This window comes from Urocitellus parryii, chromosome 5, assembly GCF_045843805.1.
Source record: "Urocitellus parryii isolate mUroPar1 chromosome 5, mUroPar1.hap1, whole genome shotgun sequence".
In the NCBI taxonomy this organism is placed as follows: Eukaryota; Metazoa; Chordata; class Mammalia; order Rodentia; family Sciuridae; genus Urocitellus; species Urocitellus parryii.
This window is the reverse complement of record NC_135535.1, coordinates 41,027,088-41,049,099: the sequence shown is the minus strand read 5'-3', so window position 1 is coordinate 41,049,099 and position 22,012 is coordinate 41,027,088. Positions and strand designations below refer to the sequence as shown.

The 22,012-nt window shown below is 39.6% G+C and overlaps 1 protein-coding gene across 1 annotated transcript; it reads right to left on the bottom strand.

The window, feature by feature from the left end:
• Nucleotides 1-813: 813 nt before the first annotated feature.
• Csrp2 (cysteine and glycine rich protein 2) lies at nucleotides 814-20,137 on the bottom strand. The gene is made up of 6 exons (XM_026396990.2): nucleotides 19,942-20,137; nucleotides 7,632-7,744; nucleotides 5,674-5,842; nucleotides 3,072-3,201; nucleotides 1,542-1,635; nucleotides 814-1,082 (listed from the first exon to the last, which is right to left on the bottom strand). Exons 2-6 carry the CDS (start codon nucleotides 7,741-7,743, stop codon nucleotides 1,006-1,008), a joined length of 582 nt encoding a protein of 193 aa, XP_026252775.1. The 5' UTR covers nucleotide 7,744; nucleotides 19,942-20,137; the 3' UTR covers nucleotides 814-1,005.
• Between the last annotated feature and the right edge of the window lie 1,875 nt (nucleotides 20,138-22,012).

Genomic DNA, 22,012 nt, shown 5'->3' with positions numbered 1-22,012 from the left:
ATACCCTTTTCTACCCGAGGCAGATGAATATGTTCAGACAATGCAATATTCTTTGTTATTTATGCAGAATTGAAATGTGAAAAAAGCACCTCAGTTTCTAGAATTTAGTTAACATCTAAATTTTCTTAACATCCTGTTCAAGTGGAGCTAAGCACCAGATTCTAGTTAGCTATCATGACTTTTTAAAAAATTTTATTTTTATGCAGTATTAAGGATTGAACCCAGTGCCAGCTCCAGCTATAATGACTTTTAAGTACAGATAGCAAAAGGTTTTTTTTGTTGTTTTGTTTTTTTAATAGTGTGCCCACTACTCTGGGTCTGTTTGTGCCTTTTGGAGGAACTTGTTAGAAGGACTTTTGTGCCTCACCTACTGCTAGAGATTCTGCTTTGGTGGGGCTGAAGCAGGGCTTTCAGATCTGCCTTTCAATTCTCCCAGGAAGTTTTAATGCAGGTTCTCCAGAAGCTACACTTGGGGAAACTGCTCCAAAAGAGAAGTTCTAGGCTCTGATGAGGCACAAAGAAAAGATCTGTACTCCTCAATGCCAGCTCTGAGGAGCTGAAATGGTGAAACCACCTGCCTGACAACACTCCTAAGGCACATCCCCCACATTAAAAGAAATGCTTTTCAACACCTGTGTCTCAAACATGAGCCTAGTGAGTCAGCTAGATAGGTTGTCTTTAACAAAATAGATGTAGGGTCCCAAATGATTTAAAATTAACAGAAATCAAAACAGCTCCTCCAAAAGATTAATTAAAAGACAAGGAACACATAAGAAACTGAAGTTTTATTTAAAATATAAAATAATTGGTTCCTGAAAATGCTGGTGAATTAAAGTAAAATGATATAGTGCTCTCTTCCTACAAGTTAGCCAGCCTATACAAGTACAGGGTAATACACAGCACTTCATGCTGGCAGAATTTCACAGTAGTGTAGTGTTACAAGATTATATGTGTAGATTATGAAGAGACTCTCAGTGTGTGATGCTTAGTTCTGGGTTAACACTTTTACTGAGCATGAACAAGGGCTCCTGCTCCTTGGCCATAGCCAAATCCTTTGGGGCCAAAGTTTTTGGCATAACATCCTACAAAAGAAAATGGAGAATTAGTGCCAAGTCCATTGTGTTTTGCTAGCATTACTTAAGAAACTCCCATAAGTTAAAAAAACCAAACTGTTGACTATACCAAAATCAATTTATTTCAGATGCAAAATGTGCCTTGTAGTAATTATCTTCAAGCTGTGAAGTTATATCCAACATTCTGGTTCCTTTGAGTTCAGCTCATGTTGACTTAACAAGCATGGCAGTCAGATCAGCTAAGTTGTCTATTACCCTCATATACTTGCACACTTTGAACAGGAACTTAATATTATGGTTCTCCCGTCATCTGTAAGCATCTCTGGATGTTGTATTTTCAAATAGCTAGCAACACTGCTTTTCTGTTTTCAGAGTACTTTGGCTTTTTTAATACTGGTGATACTTCATGAAATAATAGTTACAGAATACTGGAATACTCATATGATAACAGTAGGACATTAGTTTTACCTTTGCAATAGATTTCACCTTCTTTTTCGGTCAGAGTTGTGGATTCAAGACTCTTCCCACATTTGGCACATCGGAAACAGTTTTTGTGCCAGGGCTAGAAGAGACAGATGTGTTAGCATGTTTGAGAGCCATGGTTCCTGCAATATAATTTAGATGTGGCAAGAGTGTCTCAGGAAGATAAACCCAAAGCAAGCCCCTGGCTGCTGTGGCTCAGCTCAACTAGAAGGCTACATTGGCCCTCCTCTGTATCTGCATTCTTGGCCACCCACAAGAGGGCTGTCTTCAAACTTCATTCAGAGGAGACTGGGAGCTATATTATGGAAGGCTATTTTAAGGGCAATCTTAGGTCTTGCTACAAATCTAGTGTGCTCTTTTTGCTACCTTTTGGTTAAGAACTGGGCATCTTAATGAAGCTAAAGTGATAACTTTTAAATCTACACACCTAATTAGCATCCGATGTCCTGACCCTGATTACATGGACTAACCCGAAGATCCCAGGTTGTTTGACAGTCTTGCCCTTTTCATTCATGACCTTTGGGAGTATTCCCTATGAAAACAAGTTTTAAACATAGAAGTGACATGTCAAGCTGTAACTCACCTTGATGTTGGGTTTCCAGACCCTGCTGGTGTCCCTCAGTTATGCAAACAACAATAAGTGTTGGTGAGGATGTGGGGAAAACGGTACACTCATACACTGCTGGTAGGACTGCAAATTGGTACAGCCAATATAGAAAGCAGTATGGAGATTTCTTGGAAAATTGGGAATGGAACCACCATTTGAACCAGCTATCCCTCTCCTCAGTCTATACCCAAAGGATTAAAAACAGCGTACTACAGGGATACTGCCACATTAATGTTTATAGCAGCACAATTCACAATAGCTAAACTGTGGATCCAACCTAGATGCCCTTCAATTGATGAATGGATAAAAAAAGGAGCATATATACACACTGGAATATTACTCAGCAATAAAAGAATAAAATCATGGCATCTGCAGATAAATGGACGGAGTTAGAGAAGATAATGCTAAGTGTTAAGTTAGCCAATCCAAAAAAAAAAAAAAACCAAATGCCGAATGTTTTCTTTGATATAAGGAGGCTGATTCATAGTGGGATAGGGAGTGGGAGCATGGGAGAAATAGATGAACTCTACAGATAGGGCAGAGGGATGGAAGGGAGGGGGCATGGGGTAATTAAAGATGGTGGAATGTGATGATCATTACTATCCAAAGTACATGTATGAAGACATGAATTGGTGTGAATATACTATGTATACAACCAGAGATATGAAAAATTGTGCTCTATATGTGTAATAAGAATTGTAATGCATTCCACTGTCATATATAAATTTTAAAAATTTACATAAAAAAGAAGTGATATGTCAAAAAATTGATTCTGATGGAAATTTGGTTTAGAAAAAGTTTATTTCAAAGCAGAAGACACAGCACTTAACTGAGACATGAAGAGGTTTGGGGCATCAAGGGAGCGGAGAGGAGTCATTTATTGTTATTAATTCAAATTGGCACTTTACCTTTCCAGCTCCAATTATCTTTTCGGCAGCATATACAGAATCCCCACATCTGGAACACTTCTCAGCACCTCCATATTTCTGAGCAAATTTTGAAGTGTTTGGATTTGTTGTAGGCCTGTGAGGTTGAACACTTGTAGAAGGGGGGAAAAAATGAGGCAAGGTTTCAAACAAGGCCCTTATAAGTCCAGAAGGCAGGAACTATGGAACTGCAGAACTTAATTGCTATCCTGTCTCAAGGCTGGAGCCTTTGCAGCCAGTATAGGGGAAAGAATAAAGAAATTACTCTCAGGTGCTGGCTGGAGTTGTTTAACCTGTTTTATAGACTCATTACTACAAAAAGACAGCCAAACTCCCATACTCAAATATCTTGTTCCTGAGTCTAAACAATTCATAATCCCCTGTGCTAGCCTCTTCATTAAGTAATTATTTTTATCCCAGGTTCACAGTATCAAAATCACTGGAATTATATCTAGTTTTGTTCTTCATATGAGACTGAAAAATCAATGTTAAACAATTCTTCAGTTAAATTCTGCAAACCAGCTGGCCTCCGATAAGCAGCTCAAGAAGCTGAGGCAGGAGAATCACTAGTTCAAAGCCAGCCTCAGCAATTTACTGAGGCCCTAAGCAACTCAGTGAGACCCTGACTAAGTAAAATATTTTAAAAGGTCTAGAGATATGGCTTAATGATTAAGTGCCCCTGGGTTCAATCCCCAATACCAAAAAAATTATTTTCTACAAACTGATCAACTGACTTAAGTAGTTACTAATAAAGTTAAGCATGTTTTACAGATCAGTTTCCCAGTACATCTTGAGCAAGGTAAAGTATGACTAAACTATTTTCTTCATAGGAAAATATTTTAGAAAATTTGGCTATTTCAGTTTAGCTTTATTTTTTTTCTCTAGACAGAATAGTATTTTGTCACTATTTCCAGGTCACCAGGGTAGAACATATCTCAGCAGAAATTGTTTTTCATTGAGTTAAGTAGATATACTAACATGTGCAGAATAGCATCTGGGCTTTGAGGCCCTCCTTGTAGAACCTCGTATGTTAAGCAGATAAAATAGATGACACCACTGAATAAGCAGCGGCTTAAGTGTCAATACTTTCTACTTGGAAAAAAAAATGTTTTCTGGGTTATCTTGTTAAGTTATATACATTAAAAAAATCAAAATCTTAATTTAGAATATTGCTTTTTCATAAAACAATTTTATTCAAATACTTCCTGTGCATCTTCAATATCTTCATCTTCACTATCTCCATTTTTGGGAATTGTTCATACACTTCTACCCAAGTTGTTTAATATACAACATCCTTTGTGGGTGGCCAAGGGAAATATTCTAAGCAACAAATACCAATTCAAAGTACTAATTCACTGTATTGGTTTCTCCAGTTGACCCTAATGTAGGTGTATTTTTAAAAAATCTCCATAATCTACTTTTTAGAGTGTTCTTTAAAAACTTGTTAACAATGATATCCATCACTTGTAGTTATGAGAGTCCCAAGAAAAATTTCCAAATCTATCAATTGTGTCAACTTCAGATGGAGTCTTCCATCTGCCTTTTAACAACTTCATAGTGTATGGAATTATTAACTGTATTACATATGAAGAACTTGGGGCTCAGATATTAAATAACTTAGTGAAGGTCTACAGAATTAGTAAGTTGTGAGCCTGAACTGAAAATGCAGGTTGACCTCCATGAATGTGTTCTTCCCACTTGATGCTGCCCCTAGAGACCAACTCTGTCAAGATGTTCAATCTCCACAAGTATTCCAATTACCACATGACACAAGGATTTCAGAGTCATTAAGAAGGCTTAGGAACCTTGAGTGTGGAAAGAAAGTATTCTGAAAAAAACAGAGGTGAGACATAATGTAGTACACATTATTATTTAGCCTGAATATAAAATACTAAGTGAACGTTAACAGATTTAGCACCCTGATACTATGGTACTATAATCTTCAAAGTTTCACATTTGTCTCTCAAAGGATTAAAAACAGAAAATTATTTCATTTTTTTTTTATGTTAGAGAAAAGTAATTTCTTGATGAGAACATTATGACATGGAAGGAATGACTGAGGGATTTGCACTGACTGCTTAATTGCATGTAAGGAAAGCCTGTCGTGGTTAAGTACCATGTTTCTCTGATTTCACTTCATGATATATGGTCTCTAAAGTGCTATGAAATCACTTGCTTTTTAGAACACCATGACCCTTTTATACACCATGAAATGCTATACAACCAATATTAGAAATCACTGGAGGAGTGGGGTTGTGGCTCAGTGGCAGAGCACTTGCCTGGCATGTGTGAGGAACTGGGTTCGATTCTCAGCACTCCATATCAATCAATAAATAAAGGTCCATTGACAACAATAATACATATATGTATTATATATATAAAATCACCGGAATAGTAAGAACTTCGTTAGGTACAAAACACAGTATTTTGAAATTAAAGAATAGTTAGTAATTTACATTAGAAAATCTGAGTCACATTTTGTTCACTTAAAGTAAAAATCCAGAAACTTCCAGATTCCTGACCATTAAGCAATGTTAACTGTTGTAACTCACTTCTGAAGATAACAAACATCCTCCTATCTCACCTCTCTGGCTTGATGCCCAGCCTCTCGCCGCGGTCCATGTTGAGCGTGCCCGCGCCCTGGCCATAACCATAGCCTTTTGGCCCATACTTTTTTCCATAGCAGGATTTGCAATAGATCTCCTCATCATGAATTGCCACTGTTGTGCTGTCTAAATTTTTCCTGCAAACCACTAAGGGGGAAAAAGTTATGATTTTAAACATGTTCCAACAAATACCCTTTTCCTTAGAACCATGAGGTCCACAAATGGTAATGGCAGAGGCTCTCATTCATAACCTCTCCTGTGGTTCCCAAAGTCACAAGATAGCAGCTAAACTGGTGAAGTTACCGATGAAAATTATTGGCCTTCCTCCATGATATGCTTTAGAAAGTATTGGAATTTTAACATCCAGAAGCTTCAAACTTTGACGATCTGCCTTTCTGACAGGAGGGAAACAAGTTTCAGAGATGGCTCCGATCACATGCACAAAAGGAATAAAACTAACAATGCCTAAAATCTTAAAACCTTTGCTACCAACTTTTAAGACTTAACCCTTCTTGGCTTTTTCATACCAAGTGTTGGCACATCACAATCTGACAAAAAGGGTAGTGAGTGCCTTATGGGGCTGCCTTTGTAGGTCTCTCCTCTAAAAACACCCTCAGGGATAAAAAGTTTTAAATCTACAATTCTAGCTGTGTTCCCTAGAACAGGAGAAAGTGCCCTCCTTTCTTCCTTACTCCTAGCTTCTCCAGCAGTGAATGCGTGTCTGAAAACTAGCAAGTGGTTTAAAGCCTGAATTTGTTTTCTCTTGTGTCTCAAAGGAGAATACATTCTTTCTTGATGGATTTCTTGCCACAAAACATTTCCACATATCCCACTTCATAAAATTGCCACATGTCATCATGTTTCCCAGACATTATTTCACTTTCTGAAACTTCAATTAAGCTTGAGAAAAAGTATATTGTGAGAGAACTCACTGATAGCACAATTGGGCAGCTGGAAATCAAACAGTGCAGCAGAAAAGGGGAAGGAGGACAAAAGTAAGGACAGGAGGAAAGATGACTAAGCTGGCTGGTTGAAAGTTATATTGTGAAGTTTCTATTATTTTACACTGAAGACTTTCTAGTGGAATAAAGTGACATCTATTCTGGCAACAAACTACCAAGAACTTGATGTTTTCTCAATGCTGACTTTATTATGTGTAGACATTATGGCTTAACCTTAGATGAAATTGTGAACAATTTCTAAAGTATTTGCATTTCTCTTTGTCTCTATACTTTCTTGCTTACAAATTTGATGAAAACTTGATTACTTAAAAGAAACAAGAAAGTCACTAACTTCCTCTCCAAAATGGTTAAACCAAATCTTCTGAGAAACCGTAGCTATTATACAGATGTACACAGCAAACACTGATCTGGAAAACTTTTTTTTTTTTTTTTAATAACCGCAACTCTTTTTTATTTCTCGTCATCTGCAAAGCACTCTCACTATAAAGAAGTCCAGGTACCTTGAATGTTGCTTTCTATGGAAATCGGACAACTCAAATTTCAAATATTTTTCCTGAAGATTATTTCTTATAGTAAGCAAATTTATTTTCAACAAATGGTTTCTTACCATAAGTTTCACTATATAAGGCAAATATCTATATATGTGGGATCCTTAGATGTGATAAATCCATCATTGAAGAAAATTTATTTGACTCACATGATCAATGAATGGCTTTCTTAAACTGATATTCAACTATTTTAAAACTGAAGACAGTTGTCATTAGAGGGGATTTGTGTGTGGGGTTCTCTTTAGCTCTGTTTCTCTCATTATCAGGTATTTGCTATCTCACAATGTCTTTGACAACAGGCAGATAAAACCCACCAGTGCTTCTAAAATCATCTTCCTTAGCAAAACCAATTTTCTTCTTAAGAAGATAAATGGAAGCATTTTGCATGTAAACTTTGTCAAAGGTGGGGCATAGGGGGATACTTACTACACAGAAAGCAGCAGCGGTGGAAGCTCCTCCCATCACACTGCACCTCTTCAGCATGGTACACGGTCCTCCCGCAGGCCCCACACTTGTTTCCTCCTCCCCAGACAGGCATTCTGTAGGAACAAAGGATTCATCAGAATGTCCCCTGTGCTTGTCTTACATGCTCCCTAGAGCGCTATTTAAACCCAGGAGACAGCTGCAGATCTTGTTGCTTTATGAACCACTCAAACCACATCTTTGAAAGGCCTGCGTTCCTCCAAAATAACCTCATCTCTTCTCCCAAATTGCAGCTCTTTCATTAGGAAATTCTGGCTTGTCATGCAATTTTTTTTTTTTCCTACAAGACAAAGGACCTGTATTCAATAGAATGGTACAGGTCACCAGGCACAAAACAAACTATGCACTAGAATCCACAGGAGTTAAGAAAGAAGCTGGGGAGTGGAAATGCAAACATTGCCCTGAGAGAACACCCCAGTCTTTAAAGAGCTTTAAAAAAAAACCCAGCTGAACAGCTAACACTTGGGTGGAGGTTTTTACTACATGTTTAATTCACTGTAACAGTACTAAATTCTTAATATTCAACATATATAAGTCATAAACAATTTCTAGGGAGGAAGAAAGTGTGCTGCTTTGCAAGAAAAACTTTTATATTTGTCTGCTAAAGTTAGGCACAATTATAGCACAAATAGCTGTGTTTGTGACCAGTACAACTGTGTGCGTGCAGCCCTGCTGTAACCACAACAAACACCCACCCAGATGGCTGTGATTTCAGTTTCTATGCACAACTACACCCAACATCCACTAGTCCAGCCAACAGTTGGTATTCCGTGACAGATCTGTCAGACTATACAGAAAAAGCTACGAACTTCTCTTCCCAGAAACATGAACTGTTTGTGTGTCAGAATAACCTCTAAACAATGTGGACTAATGTGATGTAGAGCTGGAAGGTTAAATCCTAGGCTAGCTTACTAGGACATGGAATCAAAAATCCTCTCAATTCCCTCTCAAATTGGTCTATTGGGACAGAGTTTTAAATGCCTGGTTCTGAATGACCAGCATCCTCAACCGCCTTAGCCAGAAATAAAGTCATTCTGCTAGAAGACACATTTTGTCTGCAGGTTCCTGAGTGGTATCTAAAAACACAGTAATTACCTACCCCCCGCCCCCACCATCCTCTTCAGACTTCCCTTCTGTAATGATGCTATTAGCCCTTGCCTGTTCCATCTCTTTGGGGGAGCAGTTTGCCTCCGTAGAAAATTGGCTAGGTTAAAAAAGCTGAGACTTCCTTACTAATGCAAACCTGGTGAAACATAAGGGGAAAGGAGTGCTGCTAAGCAGGAAAGACCGAAGAACTGTCAATCCTTAACATGAAAAAGGGGGTGGTGAACTCCCATCCTCACCCATTATGGTCGTCCAGAACCCAACAATTTCCTGAACATTAGATGAGGTCTTTCTTGATACATAGAATTAATTGATGTGGGCATTTTATCCCTCTTCTAGGTAATACTTTCCCCAGATTTTCTTCCAGGGAGGCAACTATCTTGTGGTTTGAAATACTTATTAAAATATTGTCTCCTGGTGATGGTCCACTATGCTTATTACCAATCTGAGCCAAAATTCAGATAAGCACTTTGAAACTTGCTATGGTTTGAATATGGACTGTCCCCACCCAAACTCATGTGGAACTTAATTCCTCAGTGTAGCAATGTATGGCGGTGGGGGCTACTGGAAGGTATTTGGCTCATGGGAGCTTCAACCTCATGACAGGATTCATATAGTTGTTTCAAGAGTGGGTTATCAGGGCTGGGGATGTGGCTCAAGCAATAGCGCACTCGCCTGGTATGCGTGTGGCCCGGGTTCGATCCTCAGCACCACATACAAACAAAAATAAACATTAGAAATTCTCTTTCTAAAAAAAAAAAAAAAAAAAAAAAAATGGGTTATCACACTAGAGAGTTGTGATAAGGTCTTCTCTCATCCTGTCTTTGGATGCACCTGCTTGCCCTTCCACTTTTCCACCATGCATGCAATAGCACATGGCCTTACCAGAAGCCAGGGAGATAGATGCTGGTGCCCAATCTTGGACTTCCCAGCCTCCTGAACTATAAGCCAAATAAGTAGTAACAGAATATCTGAGACTGGATTATATATAATCCTGTTACTACAAAAGGAAAGGAACTAACAAAAATTTTTATGTATTATGCCACAATGACCAAGAGCATGATGGATGGACTTGTACTTGGAAATTTTAAAAACATATATTCTTTTTTTTTTTTTTTGAAAAATCTGTTCCTGTTCTATGAGAAACAGTCACCAAAGGTGGAAGGGGTCAAAAGACCAAAGAAGAGGCACACAGGTCCAGAACTGTACAAAGCGTAATTTGTAGGGAGACTTACTGATAGAAGCCTGTCTTGGGCAGCAGAAAGGAGGATCCCCATACCTCAAGGGAGGTAGTAAGGATTTATATGCTACACTGAGACAAAGGTGGACTATGGCCAACTGGAATGTACCTGGCCTTTCTCAAAATTGATTAACATGTCCAATGTTTGTTAAGAAACATTCCAGGCATCAACAGCTGGCTAAGCTAACTATCTTAATGACTTGGTCCTATAGGGCTTTGGGTGTATGCCAGGGCCATCTGGTAGACAAAAGTGAGGTCATGTCCAGCATGGCTATAGTTGAGTTGAGATGGATTCCTACACAGTCCTTTACCACAAATAGTTTGGTTTAGATAATATTGACTCTATCCCAGTCTCAGCCTGTTTAGTGCTACCATAAAAGAATACTTGAGACTGGGTAATTTATAAAGAACAGATATTTATTTCTCAGTTTTGGGGGCAGGGAACTTTAATATCAAGGCACCAGGTTTTGTGTCTGGGCAAGCCCTGGCCTCCATTTCCAAGATGGCACCTCCAGAGGAGAAAGGCTTTGTCCTCACGTAACAGAAGCGCAGAGAACCCCACCCACCCAGCCCCATAAGCCTTTTTTATAGTGGTATTAATCCTGTCATTCCTAAATTCCTTTTTTTAGGCCCTACCTCTGGATCCTGTTATTAGAGATTAAATTTCAACAAGTTCTGTCTGGAAGGGACAAAACCACTCAAACCATAGCAACCTCAAACTCCAGGGCTGGGTATGTGACTCAGTCATTGCCAGTCAGATCAATGCACTCCCCCTTCTTGTTGTAGTTACTAGTTTAGGAATGGGTACATGACCAATTCCAATTTACTGAAAGTTAAACCCAGAACTTTGATTTAGAGCTTTGTGAATAAGAGGTAAAGGTGCTTGCAGCAGCCTAGCCACTATAGAAGTACCGATGAATGAATCTAGCATAGAGGAAACAAGAGCCCTTAGAGCCCTTCAGTCCCTAATTCAGCTGTGCCTCATCTTACCCTGCACTCAGTCATGTGAGCCAATAAATTCCCTTTTAGGCACTTTGGAATTAGAACTCCTGCTCCTAGAAACAAACAACATCTACACATAGCTTCCCCTCCCCCCACACACTCACACACAATTGATAAAATAAAATCACTGAACTGTCAAAATCAGTTTGCAGATAGGAACAAGGAATTCCAAGGATCTGCAGTGTTACCATCCTTACTCTGAAGGTATCCACATAGGATCAATATGTTGCCACAACACAGCATACTTGCAAGCTTTCCTTTGTGTAGCTGCATAAATCTTTTATTCTATTTCCTGATGAAAGGTGCTCTATTATTTAAACCCAGAATGAAACTTGAGCCTGACCGCCAAACCTAAGACACAGAGCTTTGGCCCCACCAGCCTCTGCTAGCTTCAGTTTAGAGTGCAATCAGTGGCACAGACTTGGCACCTTGACTCCTAAGTTTTCTATAATACTCATGGACACAACAGACACCCAACAGGTTCCCTCATGAGTCCTAAGACTACAAAAGATGGAGTCTGGGCTGTACATGAAGACACTACAATTATTTGAATTGGATCCCAGCATCAGCTGGCTCTTAAAATACTTTGCTATTGTTGAGGCATTTCTGCTATTGAGGCATTTCTTTTATTAGAAGGTGAAGAAGTGTTTAATATCTGGTACCTTTCATTTTCACACACACACTTACTTTGCAGCAATCACCATTAAGGAGTCAGATTTCTATTAGGATCAAGGTTAAAATAAGATAGTCTTTGAATAACATTAGAAAATAAAATTTTAAAAACCCAACTAATCACTTTATGTTCTTCTCTTGCTAGTGAAGAGCCGCCTAGATTTTTTTTAAAAGGAGGAAACAGCATTCCTTTTTCTTATGTAACTCAGAATTACTGTAAATTTCCTTGTTGTAAGTTGTCTTTAATTTCTACTGTACGTGCCACACTAGCCAAATGTGGAAGTGTCAGCTTTCAGGAAATGCCTACCATGTTTCACAGCATTCAATGTACCATGTTAGAAACTTCTGTCCACTGAGGTGAGGACCACATCTCTGTATTTCCCACACCACCTACCAGACAATTGGCATATATCAAAACACTGTTCCATCCAGTTTAAGGGCTTTCCTAAGTTCTAAAATAACCTTTTCTGGCACACAGACAAATAATGTACTAGAGCATTTTCAGAAAGCCTCAGCTGAATTGATGTTTTCTTTTTTAGGATTGATAGTGGGTAGTTACCTTTGGGTTTTCTTTTAAATTATTCTCTATTTTGTATATCTGAAATATTTCATAATGGAAAGAAGGAAGAATAGGTAGGCTGATTGGTTTAGACAGACTTGGGTTAACTCAACTACTATAATATTGTTCAACTTGAGGTTAGTTTTCTTATCTTATATATGGGGAAATAGAGTATTGTGAAGATAAAAATCAGTACTCCAATAGGAAAACCCACTGAACCACCCCTAAAGAACACAGCTGCAGAGCTGCAAAGAGGGTAGGGAAAAATCAGCAGCCTAATCACTCAAACCTTTTTGTCTGGGACATTAAAATACACTGAAGAATAATAACAACAGCTCCACCTACAGTGGTAACTAAGAAATGAAGTTCAAATTCACACTTTTAGGCTGAACCCCTAAGGACGTTTCCTGAATTTGGCAGGAGGATGTGTGATGATCTTCCAATTCTGTCACTCTTGGCATTGCTGTACATATTGAAAAAAATGTGAGGCCTCATTTTTCTTGTAAGCCTTTGGTGGCAGTACTCCACAACAGCTGCCATTAATCACAGCAAACTGGATCTGCACTGAGCTATGTGGACTGCATGCTTTTCCCAAATCTTATGTATTAATTTCTAGAATGGCAAGAGCAGAAATAAAATCCCACTTTACACATCTCAGAAAATAGGCCAAACATAGGTTTAAATAAGTGATTTGTCTAGTAACAATATTTAGTCTTGTTCTTTGGTTTTCAGGGTCTGACAGAGTCCCAGCGCTAGGATTTACCCACTGCATCACAGTAAAACACTTGATTTACAATTGAACACCTATGTGCAATCACTCCTTCCTGCCTCTCCCCAGTCTAAGGCACCACCCAAAATTCCCAAGACTTACCCTTCAAGGAAATTACTATCATCTAAATCTGACTCACCTTGCGGTAAAGTTAACTATTCTCTAGGTAACCAACTGAGTGCCACAAAATGACCATATGAGTCATTCTTACACTATAGGGCTGCATTTACTTTAATCTGAGTGACCTGCCTGAATTCATACATTTCAAGTCTATTTGTGACTACTTAGTTTGTTACTTGATCTGGTACTGAAGGTCTGGAGTGAGTCTCTCCATAAACCCAGATTTTAAATGCTTCCAGAAGCTCTGACACTGTGTTACTACATAGAAGGTTTTGTTATTACACTAGAACCTGGCTATGATTCAATTCCTCAAAAGTGAAAATTTTTATAAATCAGTTTTATCATGAGCCAAGAAAGAGTGTCATGTAAAGAACATAAATTTGTAGCAGTGTCCCTAATTACAATGATTTTTAAAAGGCTAGTTTTTGAGAGCTGCAGTTAATTAGAAAATAAGCTTCACTTGATGCCTGTCCTAAAACATTTTTATTCTGCTACCCAAACTCCCTACTCAGTCTACTTCCTTTAGCTAGGGAACATGCTGAGCCAAGGACGGCCTCTCTATGTCTTGGTGATCCACTACATGGTCCATGTCTCTTCTCCTACTGAAGCCAAATCCTTAACCTGGCTTTTAAGACAGTTCTGCCTAAAAACAAATTAAGAGCCTGAGTTCTGCAGTCAACATAGTGTCATTTCCCTTTTATGTAAAATGAAGATAAGTTACAAGAATTTACTGAGACAGGCACTCAATAAATGATTAGTCTATTACCAATATTTCACAATGTTCAACATTCATTATCAATTCTCACTTCCCCTCCCCATCCCATATAGTACATATCTAGTCTCTCATTATGCCCCAACCCCTTCCCATCAAGGCAACTGCCTTCCTTCCCTCCCTCATCCAGCTAACTTCTGACTTCATTTCTGTATCTCAAGTAACTGTTCTATGTTAGGGGCAGCTTATAAACACTGCACAGTGCTTTACTGTTTGGGAAGCTCTCCTATAAATGTAATACAGCATTTTAAAAGCCATACACTGGGACTGGAGATGTTCCTCAATGATAGAGTGCTTCCCTAATGTGCAAAGCCCTGGGTTCAATCCCCAGTACCACAAAAAAAAAAAAAAAAAAAAAAAAAAAAGTGTCATGAGCCATATACTGAGATAGAAGCTGAGGATAAAATGGTTATGAGGAAGGATGTCTGTTTCTCAGGGTGTTTACACTGGTGGGAAAAACATGTAAATAAATGATGGCAATACAACATAACCAATGACAGAGAGGCACATAGAAAAGGCCTTTAGAAGTCTACATGGTTTCCATACATGTTAGATAACCTCTCCTGGGCTCAAGCTACAGTGCTCATGGCTGTGGAGTCATTATTGCTAATGAATAAACAACACAGTCCATCTAGAAAAAGGAAAGGGAAATTCACCAATCTCTATGTGAGGCTTCTTCAGAAAATGCTAAAATAACATTTATGCATGAAGATATGGAAAGGCAGCTGATTGTGAGGAGTCATGAAATGATGACCAAATTAAAAGGCATAGAGTACAGCATTGTTATAAGACTTTTTAGAGCCAAAGAAATTTCTAGGCACATTATGTAGGGCCAAGAAAATGTTAAGCCTTTCTTAGGTAAGGTTATTATAAAGAAATACTGTGTTAAATTAATTATTTGCAAGAAAATGTATGTTAAAACAAATTATATTGTCATACTGTGTATTTTGTGAATGGAAGAATATGTAACAACAAATTCCATCAGTATGTACAATAATGTACCAACCCAAAAATGTGGAGAAAAAAATATTTTAAAAAGTTTTCTTTAAACAGAAACACACATAAAAATAAGGGTATTTATTGATAAGTTGTTGAAAATGTGACCAGAGGCCCACAGTAACCTACCCCTTTGTTTCTCCTAAGAGCAATGGCTCAGTATTTATAAATTCAATGTTCATTACAACCTTATAGAACATAACTACCCTGAATTATTACAGTATATTTCTAACTGGTCATATTCTTAATACCATTATGAGACTGCTGTTTCTTCACTCTCAACTGAATGTTATTTCAAGCCTTTCAATATGTGAAAACTAATACTTGAAAAATGATATCTAGTGATTATAATTTATTTTTATTTATTATGAGTAGTGTAGAACATATTTTCATATGTTTTAGAGTTATTCATTATATCCTTTTTGTTTTTTCTTTGGATATTTATCTTTTTCTTATTGATTTGGGGTAGATCTTTTAGTACTCAAAAGAATTAGCCCTATGTGCTACGAATTGCCAATATTTCCCTAGATTTGTCATTCATCTCTTGACTTTTCTTCCATATGGTAAAATGCTATATATACATATGTATTTTAAAAATGTAACTAAATTTATTGATCTTTTAAAAAAAAAGAAGTCTGCATGGTTTTCATTTTGTAGGAATGGCAAAACAGTTTCATCTTGCAGATCCTCTGACAGTGGATTCCTGTGACTATGCTGAAGACGACTGTGAAGTTCAGTCATTGACCTGCATTAAAAATTACTGTGATTAGTAATGTCTGCCATGGAAACCACAGCAAGAAAGAATGTGGAACTCAAGAATTAGGCAGACTTAAGTATGAAAGTCAGTTAGCAGCTGGCCAAGTTCTTTAAACTCTGAGCCTCAACTTCTTAGCTGAAATGTGAAAATGAATGAGAAGTATCTCACAGGTGGTTGTAAAGATTTAATAAGATAGCATTTGCAAAGTACCTGGAAAAATGCCAGTATGCCACACGTGTTGGCTTCCTTTTCCTTCAGAAGCACTCCTTGACCTGAATATGGCTACCAGATTCCATTGTTAGGTGACTTGCTGAGGTCACTGATCTCCAAAGTAACTTCCAAAGCATCAAATCAGGCTCATGTTTTGTCTCCAGAATTACAAGCTATCCCCAAACTCCTACATCTGATTTTCTGCAAAGAACAGTGAGTACTGAGGCCATCTGAATCACTGTGAATTACAAGTACTTGATTTACCAAACAACAAACAGAGGAATGTACCTCTCTCCATTCAATCTTCATTCACCCAGCTAAGTGGCTAGTGGCTTCTGCATGTCAATCTCACACCCAAACTACTTCTACCAAAAAGCTATTAACCTCACCAAGAGGAAAACCTTCCTTCTACCTAATAAACTCTTCTGTTTACTTCAGCTTTACCATTCTAACTAATTCTATATGCTATTAACCACTTATGTCTTCAACTTGGAGTACAGCAAAATTCTTGACACAAATCTGGATTACTACAGTATGCCAAATCACATACTGTAATTAAAATGCAACTATGCTATAAACTTGGTAATCCTGACCCCTGGCATCTGCCATAGCAATCCACAATCTGTGCAAACTACAAGATATTCAACTATGCCAATAATTTATCATTTACATGATTTTCACATGGAGCTAGACCTAGAATTAAATGCTAAGACCCCTATCTATTTGCCAAATAATCACAAGTTGGTTATTTGATCTGCTACTTCCCTTTTTTAAAAAATGGAAACAATACTTATTTATATCGTAAGGCAATTCTGTGAATAAGCAATATACATAGAACACTTAGAATAGTGTCTGCCATGTGACAGGTAATAATAATTAAAAGTACTTTATAAAGTTTACTGTTTCCTTTAATCATGTTAAATAGTTTGCTTATTAATTTAATCCTAGGCATTAATTACCATTATTCCCACTTTATATAGAGCAAACCTGAGACAGAGAGATATTAAGTGATTCATAACTATGAATCAAAAAAAAATTACTAATTCAACTTAAAAACAAATACCAATAAAATCCCAATTCCAAATTACTAGTTGTATTTATTTATTTGTAGTTGTAGATGGACAAATGACTTTATTTTATTTGTTTATTTTTATGTGGTACTGAGGATCAAACCTAGTACCTCACACATGCTAGGCAAGCGCTCTGCCACTGAGCTACAGCCCCAGCCCTAGCCTCAGCCCCAAATTAATAGTGTTTGTTAAAACTAAGCCACTGCTAGCAATAGAAATATAGTAATACTGTCCTCCTTCTATGGCACAGGTTCTTTTTAAGCTGGGTATTTCCTGCACTTCTATGTACTAAATAAGGTCTCAATTTTCTATTTTTCTCCTTTGTGAAGCCACCATGAAAGTTTCTTTACTAAAGTGAACTTTGAAGTCCTTCAGGGTGTCTGTCTTTTTTTCATTAATCAAAGACAATTAGCAGTGTTGGCACAATGAGATCATAAACAAAAATGCAAGGAATCTGATATCATTTGCAAGTGATTCATAATATAGGTCTACTGGTTGGTTCTTCCTCTGTGATTTAACAATAAAATTTTTACAAATTGAAGCTGGCTTCTCTCAAATTCATACTGATAAACACTCCCCTAAATCCGAACTCTTAACCCAGTCCACAGATTCCTTTAAAGTCTGGGTTGGCATCAGTAAATTCAGTACCATGTACTTTATCTTAAGAACTTAAAAGAATTTTGAGAAGGGATCCAGAGGCTTCACAGGGCTGTCAATAGGTCTGTGACTCAGAAACAGTTAGAAATCCACACCTAGATAATTGAGGCCCCAAGGGAGTATGAAGATTCCAGTCCAAAAGAACTCAAGAGACAGCTGTAAAATATCAGCCCAGGAAATAATATGGTGCCTTGAGGAAAACCTGTGAATATTCACAAAGGGAGAAAAGCTGGCCCCTTGGCAAGGCTTAGGAGATACTGAGACAAGTCTGAGTCAGCTTTCTCCCAGAAGACACTTTCACTGCTATCCATTTTCCACATATATTTAGAAAAGTGCAGAATGTTATCTAATCCCAAGAAATTTCTCCCATGCTGGAAATTTGTTCACACATTTATATTCTTTACAACAACCCTTTAAGGTGCGTGCCCACCTTATAGGACAAGTAATCAAGACCAGAGAATAAAGTTAACTTGCTTGAGGGCACTAAGCCAATGGGTGCTGCTGCTGGAATGTGAATTCTGGCCAGAGTGGTTCATTTCTGCCCTTCCTGCCTTGTCATGCCTCCTTTCCCTTAGAGGGCTCTCTCTCACCATCTCATTTGATGCATGTCATTTTTAACATAGACAAAAAAACCTAGATACCCAGATCTCCATAGCTGTTTAGGAACAGGGTTGCATCTAGACCCAGATTTTGAAAGCTCCTCATTTCTTGATTTTTTTTTTCTATATTAACATTCTGTTTTAGGATAAAATACAATTCCACCCAAATCTGGGTGACTCTGCAATTTCACCAGGAGAGGCCTCCAATCAGTACTGCTTTCAACATAGTACTTAGCATAGAACGGTACTGATCAAAATTCACTGAATACATTGGAAAGAATCCATTAAAAATTCATGATAAAAACTTTATATCAAATCTAAAATATCTATTGCTGAGTCAAATTAAATCTTTGCTCCCAACAATTGCACCTTATTCTCTCCTTCCTTCACTTAACCAGTAGAGGTTCTAATCCAACCAAGGCACACAAGCAAACACAGTTTCACAGATTCATGATGTAGATTCTGCCTCTGCAGTGCTCTAAACCGAATGCTGAGGATGAAGGACCCTGAGAACTAGTGATAAAAGAGTCAGTGACAATCAAGAATAGTGAAGACCGGGTAGTACTTCATAAAATCACTAATACTTTGCTATGTAGTTTTGAAGTTATGTGAGATTTCCCCCTTTTAAAAATCTATCACCAATTCTTTCCTGAAAATTTTGGGTCAAAGTATAGCCAATTTCATCCTATTTGAATGACGTCTTGGGTTTTGTTTTGTTTTAAATAGAGCTTTAAAACAGGTCCATTAGGAAGGTCAATAACTAAAAGAGATTTTTCACAGTCCAAGTTTTAAAACTGCCACCTCAAAGAGATTTTCTTTATAACGATAAAATGTGTTCCAACTGCAAATAAAATAGGCTAAAATTTCCAGTAACCATTTAAACCACTATCTTTCAACACACATCCCAGCTTTGAAGGGGGAGGGGAAACCCCTGGTTTAGAGGGCCTTCCCCTCCCCCAGAGGGTGGGGGGTGCCTACGTGGAGCTCTTGAATCCAGCTTGGAACCCAGTAGGGGACTTTCAGGACCTGTTGCAGAATTTCACAACCAAACGTTCTGGCATCTTAATTTATACCTGACTGGTAGAAAGTTCTGGAAAAATATGAGAGATCGAGTGACATTTCCTGACTGCTCGTTAAACATTTAAGGTTTGGTACTTGGTGGGCAGAGACCACCAAACAATGGGGATGCCAGGAGCTCTGTTCGGAATAAGGGGACAAATGAGAGCCCGAGGGAACTGCAGAAGCCCCCACCTAACTCGACCAGCCCCTTGAAGGTCGGGCTCGGCTGGCACCCTCGAGACCCAGGAGACCCAGAGATCAGACCCCTTTCCCAACGGCGGAGAAAGGACCCGCTCCAGGTGGGGGGGGGGGGCAGGCTGCTAAAAGGTGGATTAAACAGCGACGCTAAATTCCCGACGCCGCCTCTCCTCTAGAGGTACCAGTATTGAGAAATTAAAGGTCACTCAGGGCTATTTACCTGCCCCGCGGGCTGGAATCCAAAGGCAGGGCCTGGGCGGCCGCGGGGAATACAGCAGGTGTGTTGGGGGTCGGGGGGTGGCTGGGAGAAACTGAGGCGCAAGGTAGGAGGACGCGTGAGAGCGCAAACGCGGGCCAGGCTGGGGACGTGAGACTACCGGAAGGGTGGCCGCAGGACCCAGGTGGCAGTGGGAGCCCCCTCCCCCAGGGTGGGCTGCTGGGAGGAGACGCCCCCACCGCCCCTACTCACTCGAGTCAGAGGCGGGCGCACGCACTGCGGGCGGAGCTAGAGAGGCCGGACCGGTGAGAGCGCGCAGGGAGCCAGGAGCCGCGGCTGGCGCGCGCGGACCGCCTTTTAAAGAAGCCCCCGGAGGGCGTGGCTTCTCTCTGGCCCGCCCCGCCGCGCCGGGCGGATTCCCGGACCCGCTCCCGCGGGCTGGGGCGTCTGGCGGGAGGGCTTCTCGTGGCTGACTCCGGGCTGAAAACCAGGAGACAAAAGGCAGGAGTCCCGCCTCTTCCTGCCGCTTCCCGCCTGCCCAGCATCTTCCCACGTACCGGGACCGCTCCCGCCGACCTCGCCCCCCCTTCCTCCCAACGGGACCGGCGGTTTCCAGAAGCCATAAGGACTTGGAAAAGGGGACTTCCTTACTTACTGGGGAGGCCCGGCGACCGGACGGCCCCCAGGGGAAGCCGCCCCCGCTGCCTTGCGCGGACCTTCCTACTGGGGACGCCCATTCCCCTTCCTCGGGAGGGAGCAGTTCAAGGTTCGGCAGGCTCCAGCCATAAAAAGCCGGCCAAACGGGGCTTTCCGCCACCTCTCTCCCTCGCGGTACCCTTATAAATAAACTCAACGCTCTTTACGTCTTTGGTGGATGTTCTCTGGGCCGGTTTCCAGCTCCTGGGAATCCGCCACTTTCCTGTAGTTAAAGAGCAAAATTCCTCACCTAGACTAAATAAATGACGTCACGAAAAGGCTTCATTCCTGAAGTGTTTTCCCTTTTCCCACCACGCATTGCTACGGGGGAAGAAACCAATACCCTGGTAGAAACCCCAGCGCCAAAGGACCCTGGGTTTTCAGTTGATGTCAGAAAAGGCCAAAGTTGCTCATTCGGATGAGAACCAAAGGAACCTGAAACCTGAGCTTCAGGATGATTCATTGTTTTAGATAAAAAGGAAAATGATTCTCTTTTTCAAGTTCACCTTCTAGTCCTTTTGGTGACCTACTTCTCTGCCACCAGTAATGATTCCTGAAAATTGATATTTGGGGAGCCTCCAAGCAACAATGACGAAACCTACCCTTTGTGCCACAAATTAGTGGCCTCCTCTGGTTCAAGGCTGGATAATTGTTTGGGGAGGAGGGCGTTAGGAATGGGATTTCGTGTGTATTGTAGGATGCCTCTATACAGTAGATGCCAGTAGCACCCCTCCCTCACGTTTTGACAATCAAAAGTGTCTCCAGACATTGCAAATGCCCTTTTGAGGGGAGAACAGGTCACGGGGTTGAGAACCCACGCTCTGGTACATATCTGCATGACAAAGCACAGAATTGGCTTATAATATCACTATTGTTTTATTTTATATTCTGGGGCCAATCCAGGGTAAACTCATTATAATAGCAGCCTTATTCTCTGTCCACCAAGTACTGTGTAAAAACACATAGTGGTGATTGACATCTCCTGATATTGTGTCAGGAGTCTGGAAGTATTCCTGCCTGCTGTGAGCTTTTCTAAATATGGGCAATCCTTATTTTAATGATTTCAGTGAACCTAGATGACTTGAATCCTGGGGCCAATGTGTCCTTCAGATTCTACATATGCTTTGGCTCAGCTGCTAGCAGTATTTATTTTTTCTTGCATATGTCTATGTAGTGTTTCTACGGACTGAAACTGTTTACTTCACTGCAGCGCTGTTTTTCAACAAACCATGGTCCTTTCTTTCTTATGCTTGAGGAGTTCCCAGCATCTTTATGTGGAAGGGACCTCCACCTGACCTTTTTGCTTTCTGTCAGGCTCAGGTTGTCCCTAGATTCCACAGCTGCATCGTGTCATTTGAGAATGGGTTTGTTTCTGACCAAAAAGGTACTTTTACTGTCTCTGTACATTTTTGTCTCAATATCTTTCACAGTGAGTCTGGGAACAATAGATAACATAATAGATCTGTATTTGTATTAAATTATCAAAGTTTTAAAACATTTTATTTCCTTTTAATTTAAACATGGAAACCAGAGTCAGTTATAAAGATTAACAAACTCTTCTAAATTTTTTAAGATAGAGTAGTGTTAAGAAAGAGTGTGGCTTTGGAATCAAACATGGTTTTAACAT

Excerpts from the sequence above, each read along its gene's own strand:
- Csrp2 (XM_026396990.2), bottom strand. The coding sequence starts at position 7,743 with ATGCCTGTCTGGGGAGGAGGAAACAAGTGTGGGGCCTGCGGGAGGACC. Across the intron at positions 5,843-7,631 it reads CCGCTGCTGCTTTCTGTGTA|TGGTTTGCAGGAAAAATTTA; the intron begins GTAAGTATCCCC and ends TTTCCCCCTTAG. Across the intron at positions 1,636-3,071 it reads AGATAATTGGAGCTGGAAAG|CCCTGGCACAAAAACTGTTT; the intron begins GTAAAGTGCCAA and ends TGTCTCTTCTAG.